Consider the following 23,431-nt stretch of genomic DNA (forward strand, 5'->3'; position numbering starts at 1 on the left):
TGTATTGAATTTGCGGAAAATCTATTTATTATCGAATAAGTTGAATCAACCACCTTGAAACTGTTCTACATACCATTTATTTACAATACTATTACTAGGGTTAAGAAGGTCCCAAAGACCACGTATGGTGACGAATTATTCATTGAATGAAATAAAATCTGTCGAAATAGGATTCCCATCAATTCTAGTAACGCAACCTTAACTCATGTCGCGTTCCTAACGCGTTGGTGAAACGAACCCATTGTAGTTAACAGTCGGAAACCAATTTTAACTGTTAAACTCCCGTTATTTATTGTAAATAAAATTGTCAATGGTATAGTTGATAGACGAATGACTTGTTGAGATAAATTGTCGTCATTTTCTCAAGAAGCAGTAGAAGTCTGCAGATTTCAAAAGCTAGCTCCGGTAGCTCCGGGTTAAGATATCTTTTGTTTAGGCATACTATAAAATATAAACCTTTGCGACAACATAGATAATGAGCCAACTTTAGTTTTCTAAAGAATTAGTGAGGATATTATCAGTGTTGTAAATATTAGTGTGGTTGGGCCTCATTTACATATTGGATGCTCTCTTTTATAAGCATTGCTTCTTGAATTTTCCTCTTTTCTTTTTTAAATCAGTTATTCTTTAATTGGTTGGGATATTGAAATTTTCATCGCTCAAAGAAAATAAAGTTGTCATTGTCATATTATTATTTCATTATTTATCACATATTATTCATTTCAGTATTATTTCTGGGAGATTTTCATATTTTTCTGTTAACTCAAGCAGTTAGTGACAATAAAAGAGCAAAACAACACATTTATAAATTTATTAGAACCAATATACTTTATTAATTATAAAAATCTACATAATAATTTATCAAAATTAATTAACACAAAATGTGATCGACGTATTTAATATATAATTGATAAGAAAAGTGTACCTATAAAACACGTTTTTAATCTAAAAATCACCAGTTTATTAAATATACTTTAGTAATGATATTAAAATAGTTCGTGACATAACAGTTAAGAGTTGAAAATATAATATACGTGTGTTGAAATGACGAAAATATGTGAACATACCAATCGAACATGTTACATAGATACCAAATTCTGTACAAAATACACAAATTATTTGTGACATAACAGTTATAGAGTTTAAAATTTAATATTCTTATAATATACATGTATCGAAATGACGAAAATAGGTGAACATAGCCTATATATCAATCGAAACAATGTTCAATGTTACCTAAATACCAAATTCTGTACAAAATACACAAATTATGTTGTAATACATCCCATTATTATATAAATAAACACAGTGTATATATAAAAATACATAACCCAACGTGAATTATTGATAGTACTGTAGTATACATAATGAATGGCGCTACCCTTAATTTAAATGCATTGTATTTCATTTATTTTTTAATAATTTAACTATAAATTGCCGCTTGCAATTAACATCATAATAATATCCATAATATCAGAAAATAGAAGTAAACATTGATCGAAAACCCCCCATTAATCAAACCCAAAATAGAATATAGGGTATGTATTTAACTTACCTCAAACAAATTAAAACAAATCGATTCTCAGCACTGTAACTATCACTTGTACATTAGTATCACAGACAAATTCTGTGTGTGCAACCGTTCTAAAAGTGTCGGAAATAAATGAAATGTGCGCATGTATGTAGACCATAAGCCTCGTCTAACCACAACCTTAACATAATAGTATTTTATACAAAATTTGCCTATATTGAACATATGAGAGAGTGATACAGAACAAAAACTCATGTACCACAGCACAACATAATAGTTCCAGTCGGAGTTTTGACTTAATATTAGTTGAAAGAAAAATATTTTTGCACATATGGCGTTCCATACGTGTACTACTTGAGCTTGTATTTCAGACAAACATCGAAAAGCCTCGAAATAACTACAGACTTGGGGAAAGTCTACACAACATAATGTATCACGTATTTCATAGAAATGTTTATCTGTACAACCCGTAATAAAGTAGGCCTACATTCACACCGACCCGAATTCTAACGGCGTATGAATCTGGAAGACATTTACATTACCACAAACCAAGCTAGAAGTATCTACTACACGACAATACTAGAACGTGTCAATATTGCAAGATGAAATATAAGTATTATTATATTAAAAAGGATCAAAGATTACAAAAAAGTTAACGGTGAGATTATTTAAAATAGTTTAAATTGAACCGGAGTCGTACGAGTTTTGAATCCTAGTGGAACAGGGAACTTACTTGAACAAGAGCAATCAGAGAGTTGCAACCACCACCAAAGGAGTAAAAAGAGAAATTTGATCCTTGTCATACCATGCGCATACGAATGTGCGCAATGCTTAAAAAATACAACTTTCCCTTCCAGTTGATGACAAACAAAAAGTCACAATTTGGCCATTCCAAAAAAAAAAATTAAAGCTGGAACTAATTAATTATTATATTAAATTTTCATTCAAAATTGTTTATAGTAATAAAGCATAGAAAGGTAAGTTTACAAACGTATTTCTCCGCTCATTATCGATTCATAGGCCACAGAGTCTAATGGCTTGTATGATTTAGCTTTTTGGTCAAAATAATAGAGCGGATCCTTCACTTTTTCCGGGTTGAAACCCTCCTTAAGAAGTTGAACTTTACAGTGTTTAAAGGTTCCTGTAACCGGCATCTCCTTAACATATCGTAAGAACTTCGGACATGCGTAGATTGGAAGTTTTTCCGTCACGTGACTATATAACTGCTTCCACATGTCCTCATTGAAATCAAACTTTAGGACTACGCAGCTCATACCTGCTCTACCTTCATTTTCTGCAAAAAATAGAAATGTTATAAATTATCAGAAACGAAAGATTTATTGGAACTTACTTAACTTGACAGCAATATTGTACAGCAATATCACAGGAACGCACAAAGCTCATAAGCTCATCGGTCAGACGAAGAGGCAAACAATAATTCCTAAACAATGTGCTCGCGTATATTGATTAAAGTTTGACAAAAAAAGTGCCCAAATATGGTAGTGATATGCTCAAACATGGTAGTGATATGACATCATCGTGTCCATATATGGGCACACTACATTTTTTTTTCACATAAAGTTTGATAGTGTAGACAGAGCTTTACAATTATATACAAATGTATTTTAAGGGAAATTATATTTCCACAATGTGTTCATGCGTTAAACAACTGCAGTATAAAAACATACATGAAAAACCTGAAAAGGTTGATAAACAAGAATAAGGTGGTAAATTGACTCCCACAAACTGAAAAAAAGATTAAAATGTTCAACGCAGTTCGCCCATGGAGGAAATCTATATATTTCCTCCATGGTTTGCCAAACAATTTGACCGAACACCATTAATCATGCAGTTTTTGCGCATGTGTCAAGAGCTCGTGCCCTACACTAAATACTCTCTATCAAACATAAGCCAGTTTTATCTAATAATCTCTCATTCCAATAATGGAAGTGGTTTCAAGAGTTCTACTTGCGATAATACATTGTTCCTTTTGTGTGTGTGGAGATTCAATAAGGGCCATCACAGATTAAGATAATTCAATGAGTTAGGGTCACATTCAGAAAAATTGCAGTGCACTGAAACTAAATCATTGTTGTGCAAGGCGGCTAAAATTTTACGGAAGAACCGAGCGAGACTGGAGCGGGACCGATCGAGACCGAGGGTTAAGTAGTAGGGGCCTATGCAAACAAATCGGCCTTACCTCCTACTTCAACGCCGTAGGTGTTTGCGATGTTAACACCATCAAAATCCGTCAGGACATTATCTACTTCAGTGGTAGCCACGTTCTCACCTTTCCATCTAAAACAAAATAGTTCGATGCAAAAAAAAACAACAAAAAACATTATGACAATCTTCCAAAAACAGAATAGTAATAGGTTAAAACAATGATGAACAATTTAAAACAAACAATTTAAAGTAAAATACTACGACACACTAGTAACAGTTTAGCAATGCAGAAAAACATTATAGAAGTAAAACAGAGTAAAGTTTAAAACAATACAAACTCAAAACAAACAACCGCTTTGTTGCTGCTAGGAACTCTGTGAAAAGACACTTTTACATTCGCATAGTACAGAGATCAACCATTATATGCGATAATTATTAGACTCAAACCGTGACGGTACCTAGCTAGTTAAAATCATCAAAATTCTTACCTAAAGGTATCACCGATTCGATCTTTGAAGTACAGGTAGCCTTCTTTATCCATGAATAGGAGATCACCAAAATTGAAGTATACATCTCCCTGTTTCTTAACATTTCGTATCATTTTCTTTTCGTTTACTTCTTTTGAGGCGACATAGCCATCAACTGGTGTTTTAGGTGTGATCTGGTTAATCACAAGACCAGCCTGACCTAAGTGAATTCGTATGATCTATTAATATGCATAAGCAATGTGGGGAAAATCTCCCTTTTTGCACTAAAAATGTCTGGTTTATCGGAAATATTGAATTCATTCGAAAATGTGTGAGCTTTGGTCTGCAATTAGACTTGCCTTAAGTCTGTAGTTATTGTCTTTTTTATGTTAGTCGACGTTTCGATTTTTGTTTGAAAATAATTGTGAGTATTATATCATACGTATGAAACGCCATTTATTTTTCGTTTTGCCAAAATATTCGTCTTTACTAATTACGCAATTGGCGTCGCGTAGTCGTCGTACATACATTATCAGTATTTTATTAAACTTGATCAAATATGCTTAATACAAACAAACCCAAGTCATTTTCGATTCAATTTTGCTACGCACAAATCAAGTAATGTTCGATTAAATTTCCAATATACGAGATACGAGTGTAGTAAATGTATGGAGTTGATGTTTACCCCCAAAAAGACCTACCTGGTGCAAGTAAAGTACACATTCCTTTGCTGTTTCGGATGGGTTCTGATGTCTCAAAATCACATTCAACAATTTCCAGTGTACCAGCTACCATCTAAAAGATGAGAAATTGATTGGTTATAATCAGTGCATTATGCAAACCAACAAGTAGGACATAAATGTAAAACAGGGAGGAAATAATAGGCAATGTAGGAAACATATTTAGCCTCCTGAGCCTCCAGGCCTATAATGTGCTTCGTATCGACTTGATAGTCTGCTCTTGGTTGTACCACATAGAGATTCAGATTATTTGTTATATAGTCCTGGTTTATGCACAGACGAATTTGAAATAGTGTACCCAGTCATTTCAATTATGCGGCACCAAATAATATAAGCCTGCAAAGTATCTGTGCTTTTTTGTATTCAGTCAGCGTTTTGATAACATCGGAAGTGTTTCTGTAAATTAAAAATATACCTGACAACTTGGCAATTGTAACTACCCCAATACACCAAAGTGAAAATATATCATAAATGCAAGATTTATTCATATCAAACAGATGAAAAAAAACCCATGATAATATTCTTTTTAAATGTTTGGTACACCTACCCTCATAAACTCGCTAACTTGTCCACATGAACCGACTTTGCCATCGAGGTTAAAGGTTAACAGATTGCCTTCAGTGGCTCCGTAGAATTCTCCAATTCGTTCGATGTTAAAACGAGTTTGGAATTCGTTCCATATACACTCTCGTAGACCATTACCAATAGCAAGGGAAACAGTGTGATCATAAACGCCGTCGTTAGGATTCTAAAATATAATAACATTAGACGAACCAATGATTACGGTACAACATACACATTTACTCCGTCATAACTGGTTTAAAACCATAACTAGTTATGGTTGCTCTACAACATAACTGGTTTAAAACCGTAACTAGTTATGGGTGCTCTATAACATAACTGGTGTAAAACCGTAACTAGTTATGGTTGCTCTACGACATAACTGGTTTAAAACCGTAACTAGTTATGGTTGCTCTACGAAATAACTGGTTTAAAACCGTAACTAGTTATGGTTGCTCTACGACATAACTGGTTTAAAACCGTAACTAGTTATGGTTGCTTTACGACATAACTGGTTCTACGGAATTGTGGACGTCAAACTATATGATTATGTCATAAATGGTTCTACGTCACAACTGGTTCTACGTCACAACTGGTTCTACGTCATAACTGGTTCTACGTCATAACTGCTTCTACGTCATCATTGCTATACTGTACTAACCTGAGGTGCATCGAGAAGATAGCGGCATGTTTCTCCAATGTACTGAATAATCGTAGCTTTATACTTCCTTACGTCATCCCAAAAATATCTCACGGAAAATTTCTTTCTCATTGCGAGAGTCATACCTATGAATAACAATGAAAACCGTAACAGTAAAGCGTGGTTCCCACTAGCGACGCAACATAACGCAACCTACTCAACGTAAGCAAATGCCCTTCAAATAATTGTGTTTGCCCCCGCCTGCATGAAATCAAACCTGCGATGTTTGCAGCACTATTGCGCCATCGGTTCCCACTTGTGATTACGCAATACAACACTTTGCGTCGATACGTCGCTGCGTACGTTCGTTCTAGTGGGAACCACGCTTAAGAATTAAAAAAAAAACTGAATAATTATTCATATAACGCAGTTCTTTATTTAATTTTCTTAACTTACCAATCCTGATGACGCACATGAAACTAATGATATAGCCAGCACTGTGATACATTGGTAATGGAGTATACACAACATTATCAGCTCCTTTATCATAGATAGTCATAATATAAGACCCTTTATGTAACTTGCTCCATGATATTCGAGCTGGCTTAGGTAGACCTAGAAATATAAATATAAGTACCTAACCTTATGCTATGATTTGTGTACATAGAAAACATGTTATATTATTACAAAATTATCATTAAAAAAAAAAACATTTTAATTATATCAACGTTTTTCTATAATCAACAAATATTAACTACCACCAATACCATAGTAATATGGACACATGATTAAGGTCTAAATTATTGATTAATCCTGTTTTCCATTGACGATTTTTTTTGAATGAAAAATGAGCAACCAATCAGAACTCATAAATGTTCGATTCAAGATATGATGTTTGTTTTCGCCAGACATGATACCGTATACAGCTCTGCCTACACTCTCAAACTAGTTTGACAAAAAAAGTGTAATGTGCCCATAAATATGGTATATATAAGACCAAATATGGTACTGATATACAGATACAGATCTTTTATTGTCATACAAACCAAAATGGTACAGTATGAAATTTGTCTTCTTGTTGCGAAAAAGAATACACTCAATTAGTAGAAAAAAGTTACACTTGCAAAATACAAAAATGAAAATTCTAATTATCTTATCTAGGTTTGTTTTTATTAAATACACTGACTGCTGAAGGTAGAAAGGAATTCCTAAATCGAGTTATGATATGACATCATCGTGTCCATATATGGGCACATCACATATTTGTGTCACACAAAGTTTGATAGTGTAGACAGAGCTTACGAATCGGCTGTCAAAACAGTTTTGACAATATTAACGATGCACACGCAACAATGATAGCAAATTATAAAACTCAAAATATGACGTTGGAATAGAGGATTAAATTATGTTCACGGGAAATTAAAAACATATTACGGAAATAGTTGATTAAAATTGTCTCGTGTTAAATTCGATCAATCTGTGTACTGTGTGATTGTTTGGCATGCAAGGCTGACTGACTTCAATGTTGTAGGGTGTTCTGCTTCCTTGCGTTCAAGTTGATATTTATGGAAGTCATTCAAAAAGGCGGACTTAGTAGGTCTATGTACCCGGCCTTCTTGCCCTAGCTCCCTTTTCCAATATCAAGCGATGTTTGTATACTTTGACTAATTTCATGAATTAAAATAAATGGAACGGTGGCACTCACAAAAACTGTCAGGCGGTCAATACAAACATCAACAACTAAATAACAAAACGTATATAGATATATAAATCTAGGCCTAATGATCATTAGTAGAACAGCGCTAAACCGGCCAGATAAATTTAAATCAACTAAACATAGAATATTTAGAGTATCATAGAAAATCCCTTTTATCAGTACAGTACAAGACAAAAAAGGCAAGAGAAGCAATTCATCTGAATACGTCATCGTAGCCTACCTGTAGTTCCAGATGTATAAATATAGACAGCAATATCATCTAGTTTCAAGCCATCTCGTAATTGTCTAGATGGTCGATGGTTTGGTTGTGACTGTAAATCCCACGTGATATTCTTCATCAAAGGTGTTGTAGGATGGTCTGCTGTCTCTTTACCAACAACCCAAATGCGTACACCAAGGTCCTTTAGACCAGAATCAATCTCGGTTAGTGCATCTATAAAAGCAGGATCTGAAAATATAGTAGATTCAAGTAAAATAGGTACATACATGTTTAAAAACACAATGTCAATGGAGAAAGTTAAAATATATAAAGAGATGTACTACGTACCCGTGTTAAGAGATGGAAAATAAAAGTGGGATGAACCCACGTAAGATATGTTCAGTATCAGGCGAATCTTGTACGGTGTCGCTGTCATGTCTCTGATGCGAAACTGTACATGGCCTACTATTATTTATTATAAATATTTAATAATCTCCTTACCATTTTCACAGATAATAACCCTTGCTTTGCTAACTTTAATACAATGTAGCAAAGCGTCCGATCTAAGATTGAAATTAAGTAGAGCACCAGTGATTCCCAGCTTGCCGAGCCCTAGACACGTCCAGCAAAACACGGGGCTATTGTACATCAACACAGCGGCTACGTCTTTCAATTTCAGTGTTCCCTCCTCACGAACAAAATGCGCGAATTTACTTGAAAGATGATCGACTTCTTCGTAAGTTACAGATCCATTTTCATCTAAAAGTAACGTTTTATTTGGGTGCTTGTCTACGCTGTCCATAAACAAGTCTATGATTGTGTAACTTTTTTTTCCAAACTTTTTATTTTCCAGCATCACGCCGGCGATCAGTTTGATGAACTTGAGATCAGAGCCTATGGTGGGGAAACGTAGTCGTAGGTAGATAGTAGCTGAGGCAGCAATAGTTACAATTCCAGCAACAACGGCTATTGCAATGGGATCCGCCATGATTCACTTGCAACTATCTAAAGACAAAAGAATAAAATATAGGTCCTATATAAAATATATAAACACATTAGGCATAAAACATTAATTCTAAACCGCCCGGTGATATGCTGAAATTTAATTAATTAATTTGAAACGATAAGATGAGGAAATCTGTGAGAACGGTACGCCCAAACCGAGATTCGAACCCGGACCTTCTGCTATATATAAAATGTACAGAACGCCTCTGGTAGCCCATGGAGAAATACTCCATGCCCGAATCCAGGGTTAACCGTAGGCCAGATCCCTATCTAATCTGCCAGTCTATACAATAGGTTAATCATTTAGTCAGTCTAGTAGTAGTCATTCATTCGTTCGTTCGTTCGTTCATTCGTTCATTCTTCATGTTAACTCATTCGGTACGAGGTCAGTCACTACTGTGATATAATAGAGTTATGCGTATGCTTACTATTATTAGTCCCTGGTTTTATATAATTAAAAATGTATGTTACATAATATGCATCTTACATAACAAAATAAATCGAAGTCATGTGACTGACTGAATTAATCACGCATGAACAAAACAAGCAAAACCAACAAATGCTGATTTCTCTACCGGATATTGATTGTTCATTGATCTTAATGTGACCTGTATACCATTGTAAATAGTAACACTCAAGTTCAAGGGTGAGATTTGCATAAGTACTCACTGTTCCATTTTTTCTTTTCAGAAAGGAATTTCAATATATAATATAATTCGATATTGATAAATTAAAACTTTCCTAAAATGCTTTTAGCTTCCTTTTGGAAAATTGAATGGAAAGTGTCAGTCTATGTAGGCCTTACAACGTTCACTATAGAAACCATTGTCAGGCTTACAATATTATAGATTTCGTTCTCCAGTCTTGAAAAGGCATTTTGTTTTTATTGAAATAATTCACTAGAAACCATTTCAGGCATAATAGATTTCGTGCTCCAATCTTGAAAAGGCATTTATAGTTTTGAAATAATTCACTAGAAACCATTTTCAGGCTTAGAATATAGATTTCGTTCTCCAGTCTCGAAAAGGCATTTTGTTTTTAGTGAAATAATTCACTAGAAACCATTGTCAGACTTAGAATATAGATTTCGTTCTCCAGTCTCGAAAAGGCATTTTATTTTTAGTGAAATAATTCACTAGAAACCATTTCATGCTTAGAATATAAATGTTGTTCTCATTCGAAAATGCATGTAGTTTTATAGTGAATTAATAATTGTAGGATACAAATAAACAGAACACAAATGAGTTCAGACATGACCCACTGTGTGGATATACTGTTATTGTTTCGATTTTTTCTGAAATATTAAATATGGTCCAATAGGCCTACTAATTGGTTGACCTGGCCTGACCTTTGACGGTTTCACTAAGCACTGATATAAAAATGAACATGAATTCACAATATATGTCATATTATTCTGGTACAGTTACGTAACATACATGTCACGAGTTTTATGATGTTGGCAATGCCATGGTCGTAATGACAACCTGTTAACCACAGTGAATCCAAACGTGAAAACATGTAAATAGAAATGGAATGTTTGCTTGCAAAACCATATTATATATGACCTAAATAAGGGTTGTATTGTATATACGTACACAAGCACATTTTGATTGAAACGTAGCCAGCTTACGCATACAACCATCGACGACCTAATAATATAAAGGTAGCTATAAAGACATAGAAAACGGAGCACAGTCACTATTCTATGGATACTAGCATAAATGAATATATTTGTAGCTAATTAGTCTTACCTTCTGCGAGTCTATAGCCTACATGAAAGTATATACTGCTCTATTTCGTGATCATCGTCGCGGAGAGCTTTGAGAAGATCAACAGTGACCTTTAACAACAGAATCTAGTCGACTCTGCACTTTCCAAATGCATTCATCCGTATAGTATTAGAACTATTGTCAATCTTGTATTTTCAAGGGTACTGTATACACGCTAGATAAACATAGCTAATTCGCAATGCTTTTAATCATTTCTTTTTGCCTTTATAATAATGTTAAAAGGTCATGGAATTAAGTGAAAAATGCTTGAATGAGTAGGCAACGTTCGGGATATTAGTTCATTTTGGCAACGGGTACAAAATTACGTATTTTAATATCAAACTTTGTTGTAAGTTTTCTTGTTGATATAAAGTTTGCGGTACACCACGCTTTTTCTTTCTATTTTAGTAATGGACAATTAGAATAATCTGTTTCTCGATATTTATACAAAATAAAACAAACAAACAACAATCACGGAAAGTTAAACTAATTTAATGGTACCCGCAACGCGAGTAATTGACCAATCACGACGCGTCTTGGTGATGATTCATCGCCTCGGATTGGTCACATTAATTCTAGTAAGAAACCAGGCTTAGATTTAATCTTCGATATTAACTGAGTACAGTATAAGGCCAAACTGTAGTCCGCACTGATAATATACTAGTCTAAAATGTTTCTCTGTAATTTAAATTTTGTTTTAATTATTACAGCGCGAAAATCAACAAATGAATTGTCTAGATAATCATAATTATTAAATGCCGCTCCCATTGTACAGTAAAACTGCACCTATAAATCCAATCATAAAATCGACTCCATTTTAATCTTCAGGAAATCAGTCTACCGGAGACGATTATAGCAACTACAGAAGTAATATTTTGTTTTACATTATTCGTAAATGTATATTTCAAATTTGTAATTATTGATATTTATACTGTACGGTACTACTAAAGCGTGGTTCCCACTAGCGACGCAACGTAACGCAATCTAAAGCTTGGTTCCCACTAGAACGTAACGCAAGGACGTAAACGCAACGCAAGCGTTTTAACCAATGACAAGCGAAGTTATAGACAGTTAGCAATCACAAGCGAATAAGCCATCGCTTGTGATTGGTCAATTCACTTGCGTTGCGTTACGTCCTTGTGTTGCGTCGCTAGTGGGAACCACGCTTAAGCAACGTAAGCAAATGCCATTCCAATAGTTGTGTTTGCCCCCGCCTGCGTGAAACCAAACCTACGATGTTTGCAGCACTGTTGCGTCGTCGGTTCCCACTTGTGACTACGCAATACAGCACTTTGCGTCAGTACGTCGCTGCGTTGCGTTCTAGTGGGAACCACGCTTAAGCGATTAAATGCCTTATTCTGTATCAATAAAAAACGCTGCATAATGATTTATTATGTAAGTTTTCGATTTTTCTGGTGAATGAATGAAATTATGAACAAACTACTGGTACTATAAACTAGTAATATTGCAATGTATTGGAGTCATAAATACCATATTTGTGCAATAAATCATTGATAGTGCAGTATGAAAACCCAGCAATATTGAACCGTGGTTCCCACTAGCGACGCAACGTAACGCTATAACGTATGTGTTTAAAGGTAAAAATACATGTCAAAATGCTAATCGGTGCAGAAATGAACCCAACTCCGATTTGAGGCTAATTCCTCCAATATCATCCATAGTCTCCCAGCGTAGAATGATGATGTGTATGTTTAATGGGTGTATACATTATATAATCCACAACCTTGTAATAAAACTCAATGTGAGGGTCATGGTGTTTTGTTGCAAATTTATTTACAGTAGGCCTACTTAAGCTAAAAACTACAATGGGAACAAATTAAATAAAAATTCACAAATGGTAAAGTAATACTGTACTGATAATAGTTTAGTTTAAGCAGTGGTTCTCACTAGAACGCAACGCGACAACGACGTATTGACGCAAAGTGATGTATTGCGTAATCACAAGTGGGAACCAACGACGCAACAGTGCTGCAAACATCGCAGGTTTGATTTCACGCAGGCGGGGGCAAACACAATTATTAGAAGGGCATTTTCTTACGTTGCGTAGATTGCGTTACGTTGCGTAGATTGCGTTACGTTGCGTAGATTGCGTTACGTAACGGTTCTAGTGGGAACCAAGCTTTAATATTACCTCTTGTGGTATAAAACAAGAGAAATAATGACAAGGCCAAAAGCACAATAGAAATAAAGGTTGAGCTGAAGTGAAAATAGCAACATCGACAGGATTGTGGTTACGCCCATTGCAGACGCTATTATGAACAGTCGTATGATGTTACTACCATGCTTAAAGATGGCTGACATAATTAGTCCGTTAAAAGCCTGCAATGAAACAAAAATAACGTTCACAAAAACTCTAGATACCTAAATAGAAATTGTCCATAACACAAATCAATAATGATACATTTTATGAGGTATTCTTTGGATTATATAATATACTGACAAATTACCTACGGGGCGCAGTTCGGAACATAGCGTAAATAGCAATGAGCCAAATAGCGCCCCGTAACTAAATCAAGAGTACAGAGAGGTGTACCATGTAATATGATGGTGATTCTTAAGTGAAAAATTAAAAAACATTTGATTAATGGATTTAATAAACCAAACATGATTATTTTCTTGTCTAATAAATTGATTGATGATTAATAATTAATCGTGTGGACACGCGTTATCTGTTAACGTACCTGAGTAACAATGATAATTACTGTCCACACTGAAAATCCTTGAAAGAACGAAGATGGTTGGAAGCCTGACGTCCACAAGAACCCAACCAAATTAAACGCCACTCCGTACGTATACAACATTACATTTTGCAAGCTCAATGATACCTATCGAACAATCATAATTTAAAAGTTGAATATCATGGAATATGAATGAAACATTAGGCCTACACAAAAACTGAACGCTGCAATTAACAAAAGAATTATGTTCTCAAATATTATTAGTACTGTAGCCTACTAAATCTTGGTTCCCACTAGAACGCAACGCAAGCGAAGGCCAATCCAAGCGATGGATTATTCGAACCATTCTTTGTGCTTGGTCAATTCGCTTGCGTTGCGGCTTACGTCCTTGCGTTCTAGTGGGAACAAATCTTTATTGCAGAAGATATTAGTTTTTAAAATGTTATTAGGTGCTAACAAATATCTCAGAGCGCCATAATATAAATGTTGAAATGTCACAAAAACCGAATCTACTGTCATAGATTGTACTGCATGGAGCTACAATAGCGTAACATCCGATGCTGATAATTTAGACATCAAGGGCTTCCAAAAGAAGATATCTCAACTACAGTTATTCTCACAACGGACAGCCAAGCAACACACACGTACATTGGCATCAATTACAAACTTACGATCGTCGTAAGTAAACAGTTTTCTATTATTTTACCTCTTGGTGTTTCTTCAAGATATATTCAGTGTAGACTCCAGCTAGGCCAGATATAAAACAGTAAATTGCCATCAACGCTAAACCACGACTATCCACTGAAATTTGCATATTGGATGTGTCCTCTTGTGAATGTAGACCACCATAGCTATTAAATAGTATAATACTATATATTAGCAAATTAGTTAATTAATAGTTATAAATAAGAAAACTACATGCCTATAGCTTAGAATAACCAGGGAGTTATACAATTCTGTTCTCAAATTCTAATAAATCGCAATGTAGGCCTAATAAGAAGCAATCATAGATACAAAATCACACTAATTTGACAAAAAAGTCCAAATATGGTAGTGGTGTGTCCAAATATGGTAGTGATATACACACATATAGTAGTGATATGACATCATCATGTCCATATATGGGCACATTTTTTGTCACATAAATTTTGATAGTGTAGACAGAGCCTAAGGTCCTATTAAATAAAAGGAAAGCCTCTTGTCCCTTTTAATGTTTCACTCACAAAAATAAATTGTGTAGCCCACGTAATGGTAAAAGTTTTTTTAAAAATCATGTTACATTACTATTACTACTGTTTTAAAATGTATAATCACAAGCCCTTGTCGTACCTGTTAGCAACACCAGCTAGAAGAAGTAGGAAAACAGCAAGCCACTGTTGTGACGTCATTCGTCGTCTAATGATAAGCCAATAAAGTAAAGCAGTGCTAACAGTCTTTAGATTACTAAGAACCTATAATGCAAATAGTGTGTAAGCATTAACGGTAGCTGGGAATTCGGTAGTGGGTTATCGGGATGGGGACTACACACTAGCACGCAGAGCAGCAACGTATCGACGCAACGTGCTGTATTGGTTCCCACTAGCGACGCAACGTAACGCAACCTACGCAACGTAAGAAAATGCCCTTCCAATAATTGTGTTTGCCCCCGCCTGCGTGAAATCAAACCTGCGATGTTTGCAGCACTGTTGCGTCGTCGGTTCCCACTTGTGATTACGATATTTCAGCACTTTGCGTCAATACGTCACCGCGTTGCGTTCTGGTGGGAACCACACTTTAGCGACGGATTCGAACTGTCATTTGTCATTTTATTGGTCAATTCGCTTGATTTTCGTTCACGTAATTGCGTTAAATCCTAGTGGGTTATCGGTACCATCTACTTCGTGTACCACATTAAATAATTTCAATATTTTATTCTACTTACCTGAAAACTTGCAGGATCCATATACAACTGTATGTGAACCACGAAATTATTATTTAGACAGTAGAGAAGAGCTGGCACTGAGAATAACAAAGACTGTTGGAATGACGGCATGTTATTGGCTTTACCCCCATCACGTGGGGACCACTTCCACAACACTAGCAACGAAATCATTAGCTAACAAAAAGAGAAAAAGAAATTAGTTATTTTAACTCCTATCATCATTTTTTAATTACTGTAAGTCAATCAGGCAAATTTAGCGTATTCACATAGACGCCTCGCCTTTTTTATGAAGTAGATTTTAAAACAAAATAATAATACATCCATATACCTTAAATGTTTCAATCATTACAACACAAGAAGTGGAGTTAAATGGCACGTTTCCATCAACTTTACTCAAGTTTAACAGCACCGAATGAGATCCGTATATCAGTACTCTGACGATTAGATAGAAACACAATGCGTTAGGCTCTGTCTACACTATCAAACTAGCTTGACAAAAAAAGTGTGATGTGATATGACATCACTACCATATTTGGGTATATCACTAACATTATTTGCGCACATCACATTTCTTTTGTCAAACTAGTTTGATAGTGTAGAGCTTTATGTAAAAAAAACCCGTTTTGTTGACTGGAAAGTCACAAGAAATGTCAATATGGGGGTAAGGAGGGGTGCAGTTGCGCCTGTGGCATCAATCCTGTCGACAAAACCGCGGCATACTTTTCATACTAGATTACCCGCCCGTCAATAACTGAAAAGTGATTTTCTTGTCTTTTTAATAAGCTATAATTGATTTGAATCGGATCAATAGATCTTACCATTAATATTATACTACAACTACTAGTATCGATTGATTGAGTATATGTATATATACAGGAAAGATATACGATTACCCGGTAGGCACCAGAAGAAACAACATCCACTTGGTTTTGTGTTCCACGTCATCTCGTTTTGGTGGGTGCATGGTTGAAAGCTAGCTTTTAAAAAACTACAGGAATGTTAGCTGGAAGTAAGTATAACGATTTAGTTTGTAGTAGGGGTCTACTTAAAGAATAGCCATAAAAATCGAATGGAAAATAAATGGACAGGTAAAACTAATCGACAACTATGCCTAACTAAGCGATTTGACTTGGAAGTAAGTAACTATTACATACAAAATGAAATGATTTTGAAGGCCTCCTAGGCCTAAAAATAACAAAATACTGTAGGCCTATAGCCTATACTGTTGGCCTAATAAAATCAATAAATTATTCATTAAAACATTTGTCTGTTGTGACCTCAACCTGAACTGTAGGCATGCAACTGAATACCCTCTAGAGACAACGTGTCTTCTCAAGTGAAAATTCTTCCACAATCTGTTGATTCGCGTCAAACAATGAAAGGGCAAGAATCCAAAATCGTTCAACCGTGAGCCCTCATATACTCTTTTCCCAGACGTTTTTTGGGTCCAGCAGCTGGGACCTATAAATTATAGTCGAGTTTCCATTTTAGCAAAACTGTCGGCCTTAGATACTAAAGCTACCGCTATGAAACACCTTATTAACGAATATGTCCTCATGGGACATCTCATTAGAGCTTATGTCCTCTGGTAAAAAAACTGCCTAAAAAGGCGCGGCGCGAAAAATGATAGAAAGAACACACTCTGGGCGCACATTTCATTACCTATCTATGCTATATAGGCTGGGGTCTAGCTCAGTCTTTTAGCTTATTTTTGCGCACTAATATTCTTCTAGCCCATCTAGCATCTAGCTAGGCCAGGCCTACGTTATGAAACCGACAACCGTCTCTGCTTATAGAAATCGGTCATGTGGAAACTATATAAAATATTAATCAACTATTTAGCCGGTCGCTGGGTTATTAGCTTCAATAACAATGTATCTTGGTAAATTCCCATCCGCATGAACATTCGACGAAGGACAATTTTATTGCTTAAAAACACATTCTATCAAACATTAGTAGATTTTGTGATGTTTTGTTAATAATAATACAATAATGTACCAATAGAGATTAATAGTAAGTATGTATCTACTACTAGGCCTAGGCCTAGGCTAGTACTAGCTAGCTAGGCTAGGCCTATAATATATACCTACTCTCTATCTATTAATCATTCAAATCATAGGCCTGCCCTAGCTAGCTAGGCTAGAGAGATATTAATTAGGCCTAGGTCTAGGCCTAGTTACTTATGCTTAGCTAGGCCGGCCCTAGTAACCTACTGTACCCTTATAGTCCAATGTACAGAGATACTGTCATGCTTGTACACAGGCCATCGATCGTCCATTATGCCGTTTATTTTAGTTGATAGGCCTAGTTCGATCGTCGGGTAAGGAACGCCCGAATCTATGGTGCGCCATCAAGGACAAATAATTCATGTCAAATGTGTGTTTGAACAAATCATTGTAGCAACTCTTTCCCCTAGAATGAATGTATATATTGATTCCTTCAATTGCATGTGTTTTATAATATATACTAGGCTAGGCCTAGCCTAAGTTATTTGTAAATATTATAATTCCATTTTTTATTTCAAAATATTATTATTAGGTACTTCTCTTCTCTTTTTTTCAGATATTAATGAATAATGATGTCTTTAGCTGTCAGGGAACTGCTTGTTTTTTGTACCAGCCTGTTTCTGTTGATTGACGAAGACACATTTTTTAGACTCATTTTTTTAAGTGGTAATGTATATTTTTTTGTTAGTTTGTGAAAGTATTTGTGTTTAATGCACAGTCACTTAAACATTCATAAATATTATAAATTCACATTGTTATTAACAAAATTTGCAAATGTTCACAACTAAATCTTTTTTCCCCTTTTCTCGATTTCTGTAGTGTTTGGTTTCGCTTGTTTGGCTCAGTATTCAATCACTCAAGAAACTTTCAAAAACTTTGGATGGGCATTTAGGTAGGTGTCCTCAAATATCTCACCGTTCACTGACTGTCTTGAAGTATGGAATATTTTCGATTGATTTTGAGATATTTTGTCAATCAAATATCATAATTTGTGTGATACATTGAAGAGCTAATTTTCAAAACTGTTGGCGTCCATTTTTTCCCCAAAATTTAGCTTTGAGTACCAATTTTTGTTTGTGACTTAAGCTCTGTCTACACTATCAAAATAGTTTGACAAAAAAAGTGTGATGTTCTTAAATATGATAGTGATGTGACATAACCCTATGGGCACATTTTTTTGTCACAAAGTTTGATAGTGTAGACAGAGCTTTATATTATTAATTGACCAAAAAAAAGTGTTTTTTTCTCTAATAGAAATGAACGTAATTCTGGAATTGTGGTTGGTGGAATGTTGGTTCCTATTACAATGCTAGCCTCAACAAGGATTAAGTCAAGTTTACCTATAATGTATGAAGACTATCAAATAGCAAGCATGCTGTCGGTCACTGTATTATTAAATTTACTCATAGTAATTCATAATCTTGGATCGGTCATCGCCAAAAAGTTTGTTTTATTTGCATGGTTATTGATTTGTCTGCTGTCATTTTTATTCTGGGAAGGAAAAAGGATTTACTTTGCAAATATATTATTAGGTACAGTTTTTAGTAGAATTCTTTATTCGACCAAACAAAAAATATTAATAATACAGGCCTAAAAAACCTCACCCACTGGCCATTTAATTGCTTGTTCAAGCCAAAATACACTATCAAACTAGTTTGGAAAAAAAAGTGTGATGTGCCCAAATATAGTGATATGCCCAAATATGGTAATGATATGACATCATCATGTCCATATATGGGCACATCACAGGTTTGATAGTGTAGACCTAGCTTTAGGCCTATTTACCTCCTGTTGGTAGCTAGTTTGAAGGAGGCACAAAAAGAATAAATGATTAAAAAAAAAAATTTGATTTTATTCTCTTTAATGAGCAAATTCTTTTACTTTTTTTGTTATTTCAGGAATTCTATATTTTGAAGGGCTTGTGCAGTACCTTGCTAATAGTTTCACTATTGGAGAGTGTTTGTTTGTATCTCAGGCATTAGCTTTGTTCACACTTGATGGATGTTCCAGATTGGTACTTTTACATTCAATAAGTCCACTCTATGCTTGTTTACAGGTAAGAGAGTAGTACATAGCGCAGTTGACTAAACTTGTGTTAAGCTCAGTCTACACTATTAAACTTTATGTGACAAAAAATGTGATGTGTACATATATAGACATGATGATGTCATATCACTACCATATTTGGGCACATCACACTAGTTTTATAGTGTAGACAGAGCTTTGTCACTGTGGACCGTGACAGACCATAGGTTTCTTTGGTCCACCACGGTTCGAATCCCAGCGTTGCTCTCCGTGTGTACCAACTGGCGGATTAGAATACATGTAGATAGTGCATCGTCTTTCGGATAAGCTGCAACATGGCGCATGTGCATGTTTAAGAATGCAGTACACTCTTCATAAAGAGTAGAGGATCATCTCCCAGTGTATTGCCCAATTCACTACCAGAAGAACCCCACCTGAAACAAGTCTAATGACTTAGTGGTTTATTCTTAGTGTGGAACACTAAACATATCTATCAAATGTTTAATTAGTCACAATAGGTATTACATAATTATAGTACAGAGAGAAATGAAGTAGTGCCTGTATTTGGATACACAGTGTTTACATACAAAGTGTTGCTATTTTATTAGGTTTTGGTTCATGGAGCATTAGTAGTATGCATTTGTTTTGCAATTGTCTTGTTAATTCTGAATTTGAAAAAGTAAGTAAAATACAATATCTTTAATTAAACTTTGCTTCTCAACCTTTTGTGTATCTTTCAGTGTAATATCTGAAATGTTGCCCCATGTCTGTATTTATTGTCTTTTTTATGTTAGTCCACCAGTAGACGTTTTGATTTTTGTCTGAAAATACAGTACAAGCTCAAGTAGTATACGTATGAAACGCCATATGTGCCAAACTATTTATCTTTTTACTAATATTAAGTCAAAACTCCATCTGAAACCCAGACTAGTCATTGAGTAGCTTCTATATTAAACTGATTTTTTAATCATGGAATAGATGCTTGCTGGTTGACCTAGTTTTATTATCGGCCCAAACCAAAAACGTTTCCAAATGATTTTATCTAAGATTAAAAACCATTATCAAAGTTTTCTGTTTTTACCATTGAAACATAACACATAACTGCATGTTAAAACCAATATTGATAACATAGAAACTGTTACAAATGTAAAAAACTTATAAATTTAAGTACTTTTTAAATAATAATAGATTATTACAATATTATTTTTCTAGATTGTCAGCTTCGAGTCATCGTTGGTGGCGGATGATTATTTTCTATGCAGTCACATGTTCAGTCGTCACTCTGGTTCTATTTCCTGTTCTTTCATACTTGCTTGGTGAATTTGTTATCCTTTGGGGATTGAAATTTGTCTTTGAAACAAATATAAGGGTAAGTAAAGCTCTGTCTACACTATCCAACTTTATGTGACAATAAATGTGATGTGCCCAAATATGGATGTCATATCACTACCATATTTAAGCATATCACTACCATATTTGGGCATGTCACATTTATTGTCACATAAAGTTGGATAGTGTAGACAGAGCTTAATGGATAGTTGACAATGTGTTTGGGATACCTATACTGTACCACCAGTCCTAGATTGTAGAGTGCCAAGAAATCTAGAAGTGGAACAAGTTCACATCCAACAATAGAATAAACTATGTGCAATGTATTTTAGTGATACCACAAACAGATCATGTTATCGCACTATACTTTTTATACAGATCTTACTGATTGCATCATGGGTAATCTTGGTCTTATTAGCGTCACTGATTGTTTATGTAACAGAATCATCCTCTACGGTTGTTCGTAAATATTTCCATGTGATAGCTGTGTTTATATATGTTCCAGGCATTATACTGGATGTGGAAGTGACGTACCTGGCATCAGCAGGAGCCTTCTTTATCTTTATTCTTCTTGAGGTATGTGTAATAGTTAAAAACCCTTTTAGTATGTTTTTGAAAAATATCAAATAAAAAAAAATAACAATAAAAAAAATAAAAAAATAAAGATTCATAATAATAATTCATTTTTAAAATTGTTATTACAGATTATACGTGTGTTTAGAATTGAGCCATTTGGAAATATTCTACACGAAGCATTCTCTGTGTTTGTGGATAACCGTGATTCAGGAATCGTTATTCTAACACACATTTATCTTCTTCTGGGCTTCTCAATACCTGTCTGGCTCTATCAACATGTTCCATCAACTCAAGGTAAAAATGCATTATAAATGTGTACCTTAAAATATTAGATTTTGTGTGGCCTAGCATTAATATTCAAGATGCCCAAAATGAAGTTTGTCTGTGATGACTGTGATTCTTAAGCTCTGTTTACACTATCAAACTTTATGTGACAAAAAAGTGTGATGTGCCCATATATGGACATGATGATGTCATATCACTACCATATTTGGGAATATCATTACCAGTGTCTTCTGAAGGACTTTAATGATGGACCTCCATTCCTTCCTTTCCTGCATGTATGTCCGTATGTCTTTGTAGCAGTCTACAGAGACGAGATTTGACACTCTTTTCCCTAACAATAATTTCTGGTAGGTCTCCATATACTTTTTTGTTAGTCATATGTACCTAACAACTGACATCTATGACTTAACATCCCTATAAACAATACAGTTGTTATTTTTCCAGCAGGTTTGGTATTGTTCAGTGGTGTCATCTCACTAGGTATTGGTGACACAGCAGCTTCTGTCATTGGTTCTAAATATGGTAAACATAGGTGGTCTGGTGAGTACTAGATTTAATTTTCGTATCTAGTAAATGCAACTTATCCTTAACTTATAGTAAGTGTAATATTTCACTTAAGTGTGATTAATTACCTAGTGGCTGCAAAAATAGGGAAATCTCACTTAAGTGTGATGTTTTTTTTTATATCATAAAGCTTTGTCTACACTATCAAACTAGTTTGACAAAAAAGTGTGGTGTGCCCAAATAGGGTAGTGATAGGCCAGGGATAGGTAGGGATAGGCCCACATATGGTAGTGATATGCCCACATATGGTAGTGATATGCCCACATATGGTAGTGATATGACATCATCATGTCCATGTATGGGCACATCACATTTTGTCACATAAAGTTTAATAGTGTAGACAAGGCTTTATATAATAATTAGGGTGGGGGACAGATACATTTTGGGATTTTACAGGATTAAAACAAATATTTATGATTAAGATGTATGTTTCTTTTATAATTTTAGGTGAAACTGTAAAGACGATTGAAGGAACGCTGGCAGCTGTCGTGACCCAACTAGCAGCTTGCTACGTCTTCAGTGCCATGTCTACTACATTAGACAGTCAGTATAGTTGGACAGCAATGACAGCTGTTGTAGTGCTTACTAGTCTACTGGAGGCATTCACATCACAGATTGACAACCTCATATTGCCTCTATTTATGGCATCCATGTTCTGTGCATTCAAAAATATTGTTTGAAGGACATTGTACTCTAATGCTCAGTTCTCAAAAACTTTGTGCCAAAAAGCTTTCAAGCTATAAATAAATTGGAACTTTGATGGTACAGTACTAAGGTGTGCCTTGATTGATCTATAAATATTGCTTTTTATGATCAGACATTTGCGAGTAGAAGATGCGAACTGAGTCATGATTGGTCAGTTGAACATTTTCATAGGACCAATCACAATGCATGCTTTGTATGACTTCTGATCAGACACTTGAGCCATATGATTTTATTACTGTATAAACTGTAATGTATATTTTATAAATAAAATAAAAAGATAAACATATTTTATTAAATCTACCACAAATTTTTCCATATAGTGGAAAATAAAGATTTTAAAACATTTTATTTGAATTGACTTATTGAATAGATGAATAATAAAAAAAATAATGCTATATATATTTCATTGTTTCGTTTTATTTATTCCGATGTGGTTGTTTGATTTGTTTTTCAGTCGACTGAAGAAATTAAAGTACATTCACACTGATCCCGAATTCTGGTCTGGTGCCTGGATTAAAAATTGTGA

At 34.8% G+C, this 23,431-nt stretch overlaps 3 protein-coding genes across 8 annotated transcripts; 1 reads left to right on the plus strand and 2 right to left on the minus strand.

Moving 5' to 3' along the window:
* Window positions 1–831: 831 nt before the first annotated feature.
* On the minus strand, window positions 832–10,837 carry LOC144854131 (long-chain fatty acid transport protein 6-like). The gene is made up of 10 exons (XM_078712022.1): window positions 10,778–10,837; window positions 8,523–9,026; window positions 8,043–8,270; window positions 6,562–6,720; window positions 6,127–6,251; window positions 5,452–5,652; window positions 4,866–4,959; window positions 4,186–4,384; window positions 3,732–3,829; window positions 832–2,825 (listed from the first exon to the last, which is right to left on the minus strand). Exons 2-10 carry the CDS (start codon window positions 9,007–9,009, stop codon window positions 2,515–2,517), a joined length of 1,902 nt encoding a protein of 633 aa, XP_078568148.1. The 5' UTR covers window positions 9,010–9,026; window positions 10,778–10,837; the 3' UTR covers window positions 832–2,514.
* Window positions 10,838–12,570: 1,733 nt separating this feature from the next.
* Window positions 12,571–17,680, minus strand: LOC144854334 (putative UDP-sugar transporter protein SLC35A4). Of its 5 annotated transcripts, none has more exons than XM_078712283.1 (8): window positions 17,634–17,680; window positions 16,309–16,418; window positions 15,744–15,849; window positions 15,416–15,589; window positions 14,824–14,945; window positions 14,201–14,345; window positions 13,498–13,641; window positions 12,571–13,135 (listed from the first exon to the last, which is right to left on the minus strand). In XM_078712283.1, exons 2-8 carry the CDS (start codon window positions 16,377–16,379, stop codon window positions 12,944–12,946), a joined length of 954 nt encoding a protein of 317 aa, XP_078568409.1. In that variant the 5' UTR covers window positions 16,380–16,418; window positions 17,634–17,680; the 3' UTR covers window positions 12,571–12,943. The 5 variants fall into 5 exon arrangements, with proteins under 5 accessions (XP_078568409.1, XP_078568410.1, XP_078568407.1 ...); XM_078712284.1 differs by lacking the exon at window positions 17,634–17,680 and adding an exon at window positions 17,078–17,209; XM_078712281.1 differs by lacking the exon at window positions 17,634–17,680 and adding an exon at window positions 16,699–16,783.
* Window positions 17,214–23,184, plus strand: LOC144854313 (dolichol kinase-like). Of its 2 annotated transcripts, XM_078712256.1 has the most exons (12): window positions 17,214–17,428; window positions 17,978–18,087; window positions 18,241–18,313; window positions 18,676–18,953; window positions 19,320–19,477; window positions 20,055–20,125; window positions 20,659–20,815; window positions 21,154–21,351; window positions 21,480–21,645; window positions 22,081–22,176; window positions 22,648–22,874; window positions 22,905–23,184. In XM_078712256.1, exons 2-12 carry the CDS (start codon window positions 17,991–17,993, stop codon window positions 22,941–22,943), a joined length of 1,560 nt encoding a protein of 519 aa, XP_078568382.1. In that variant the 5' UTR covers window positions 17,214–17,428; window positions 17,978–17,990; the 3' UTR covers window positions 22,944–23,184. The 2 variants fall into 2 exon arrangements, with proteins under 2 accessions (XP_078568382.1, XP_078568383.1); XM_078712257.1 differs by having other exon boundaries at window positions 17,215–17,428; window positions 22,648–23,184.
* The last annotated feature ends 247 nt before the right edge of the window (window positions 23,185–23,431 follow it).

This window comes from Antedon bifida, chromosome 10 (assembly GCF_963402885.1).
Source record: "Antedon bifida chromosome 10, ecAntBifi1.1, whole genome shotgun sequence".
NCBI lineage: Eukaryota > Metazoa > Echinodermata > Crinoidea > Comatulida > Antedonidae > Antedon > Antedon bifida.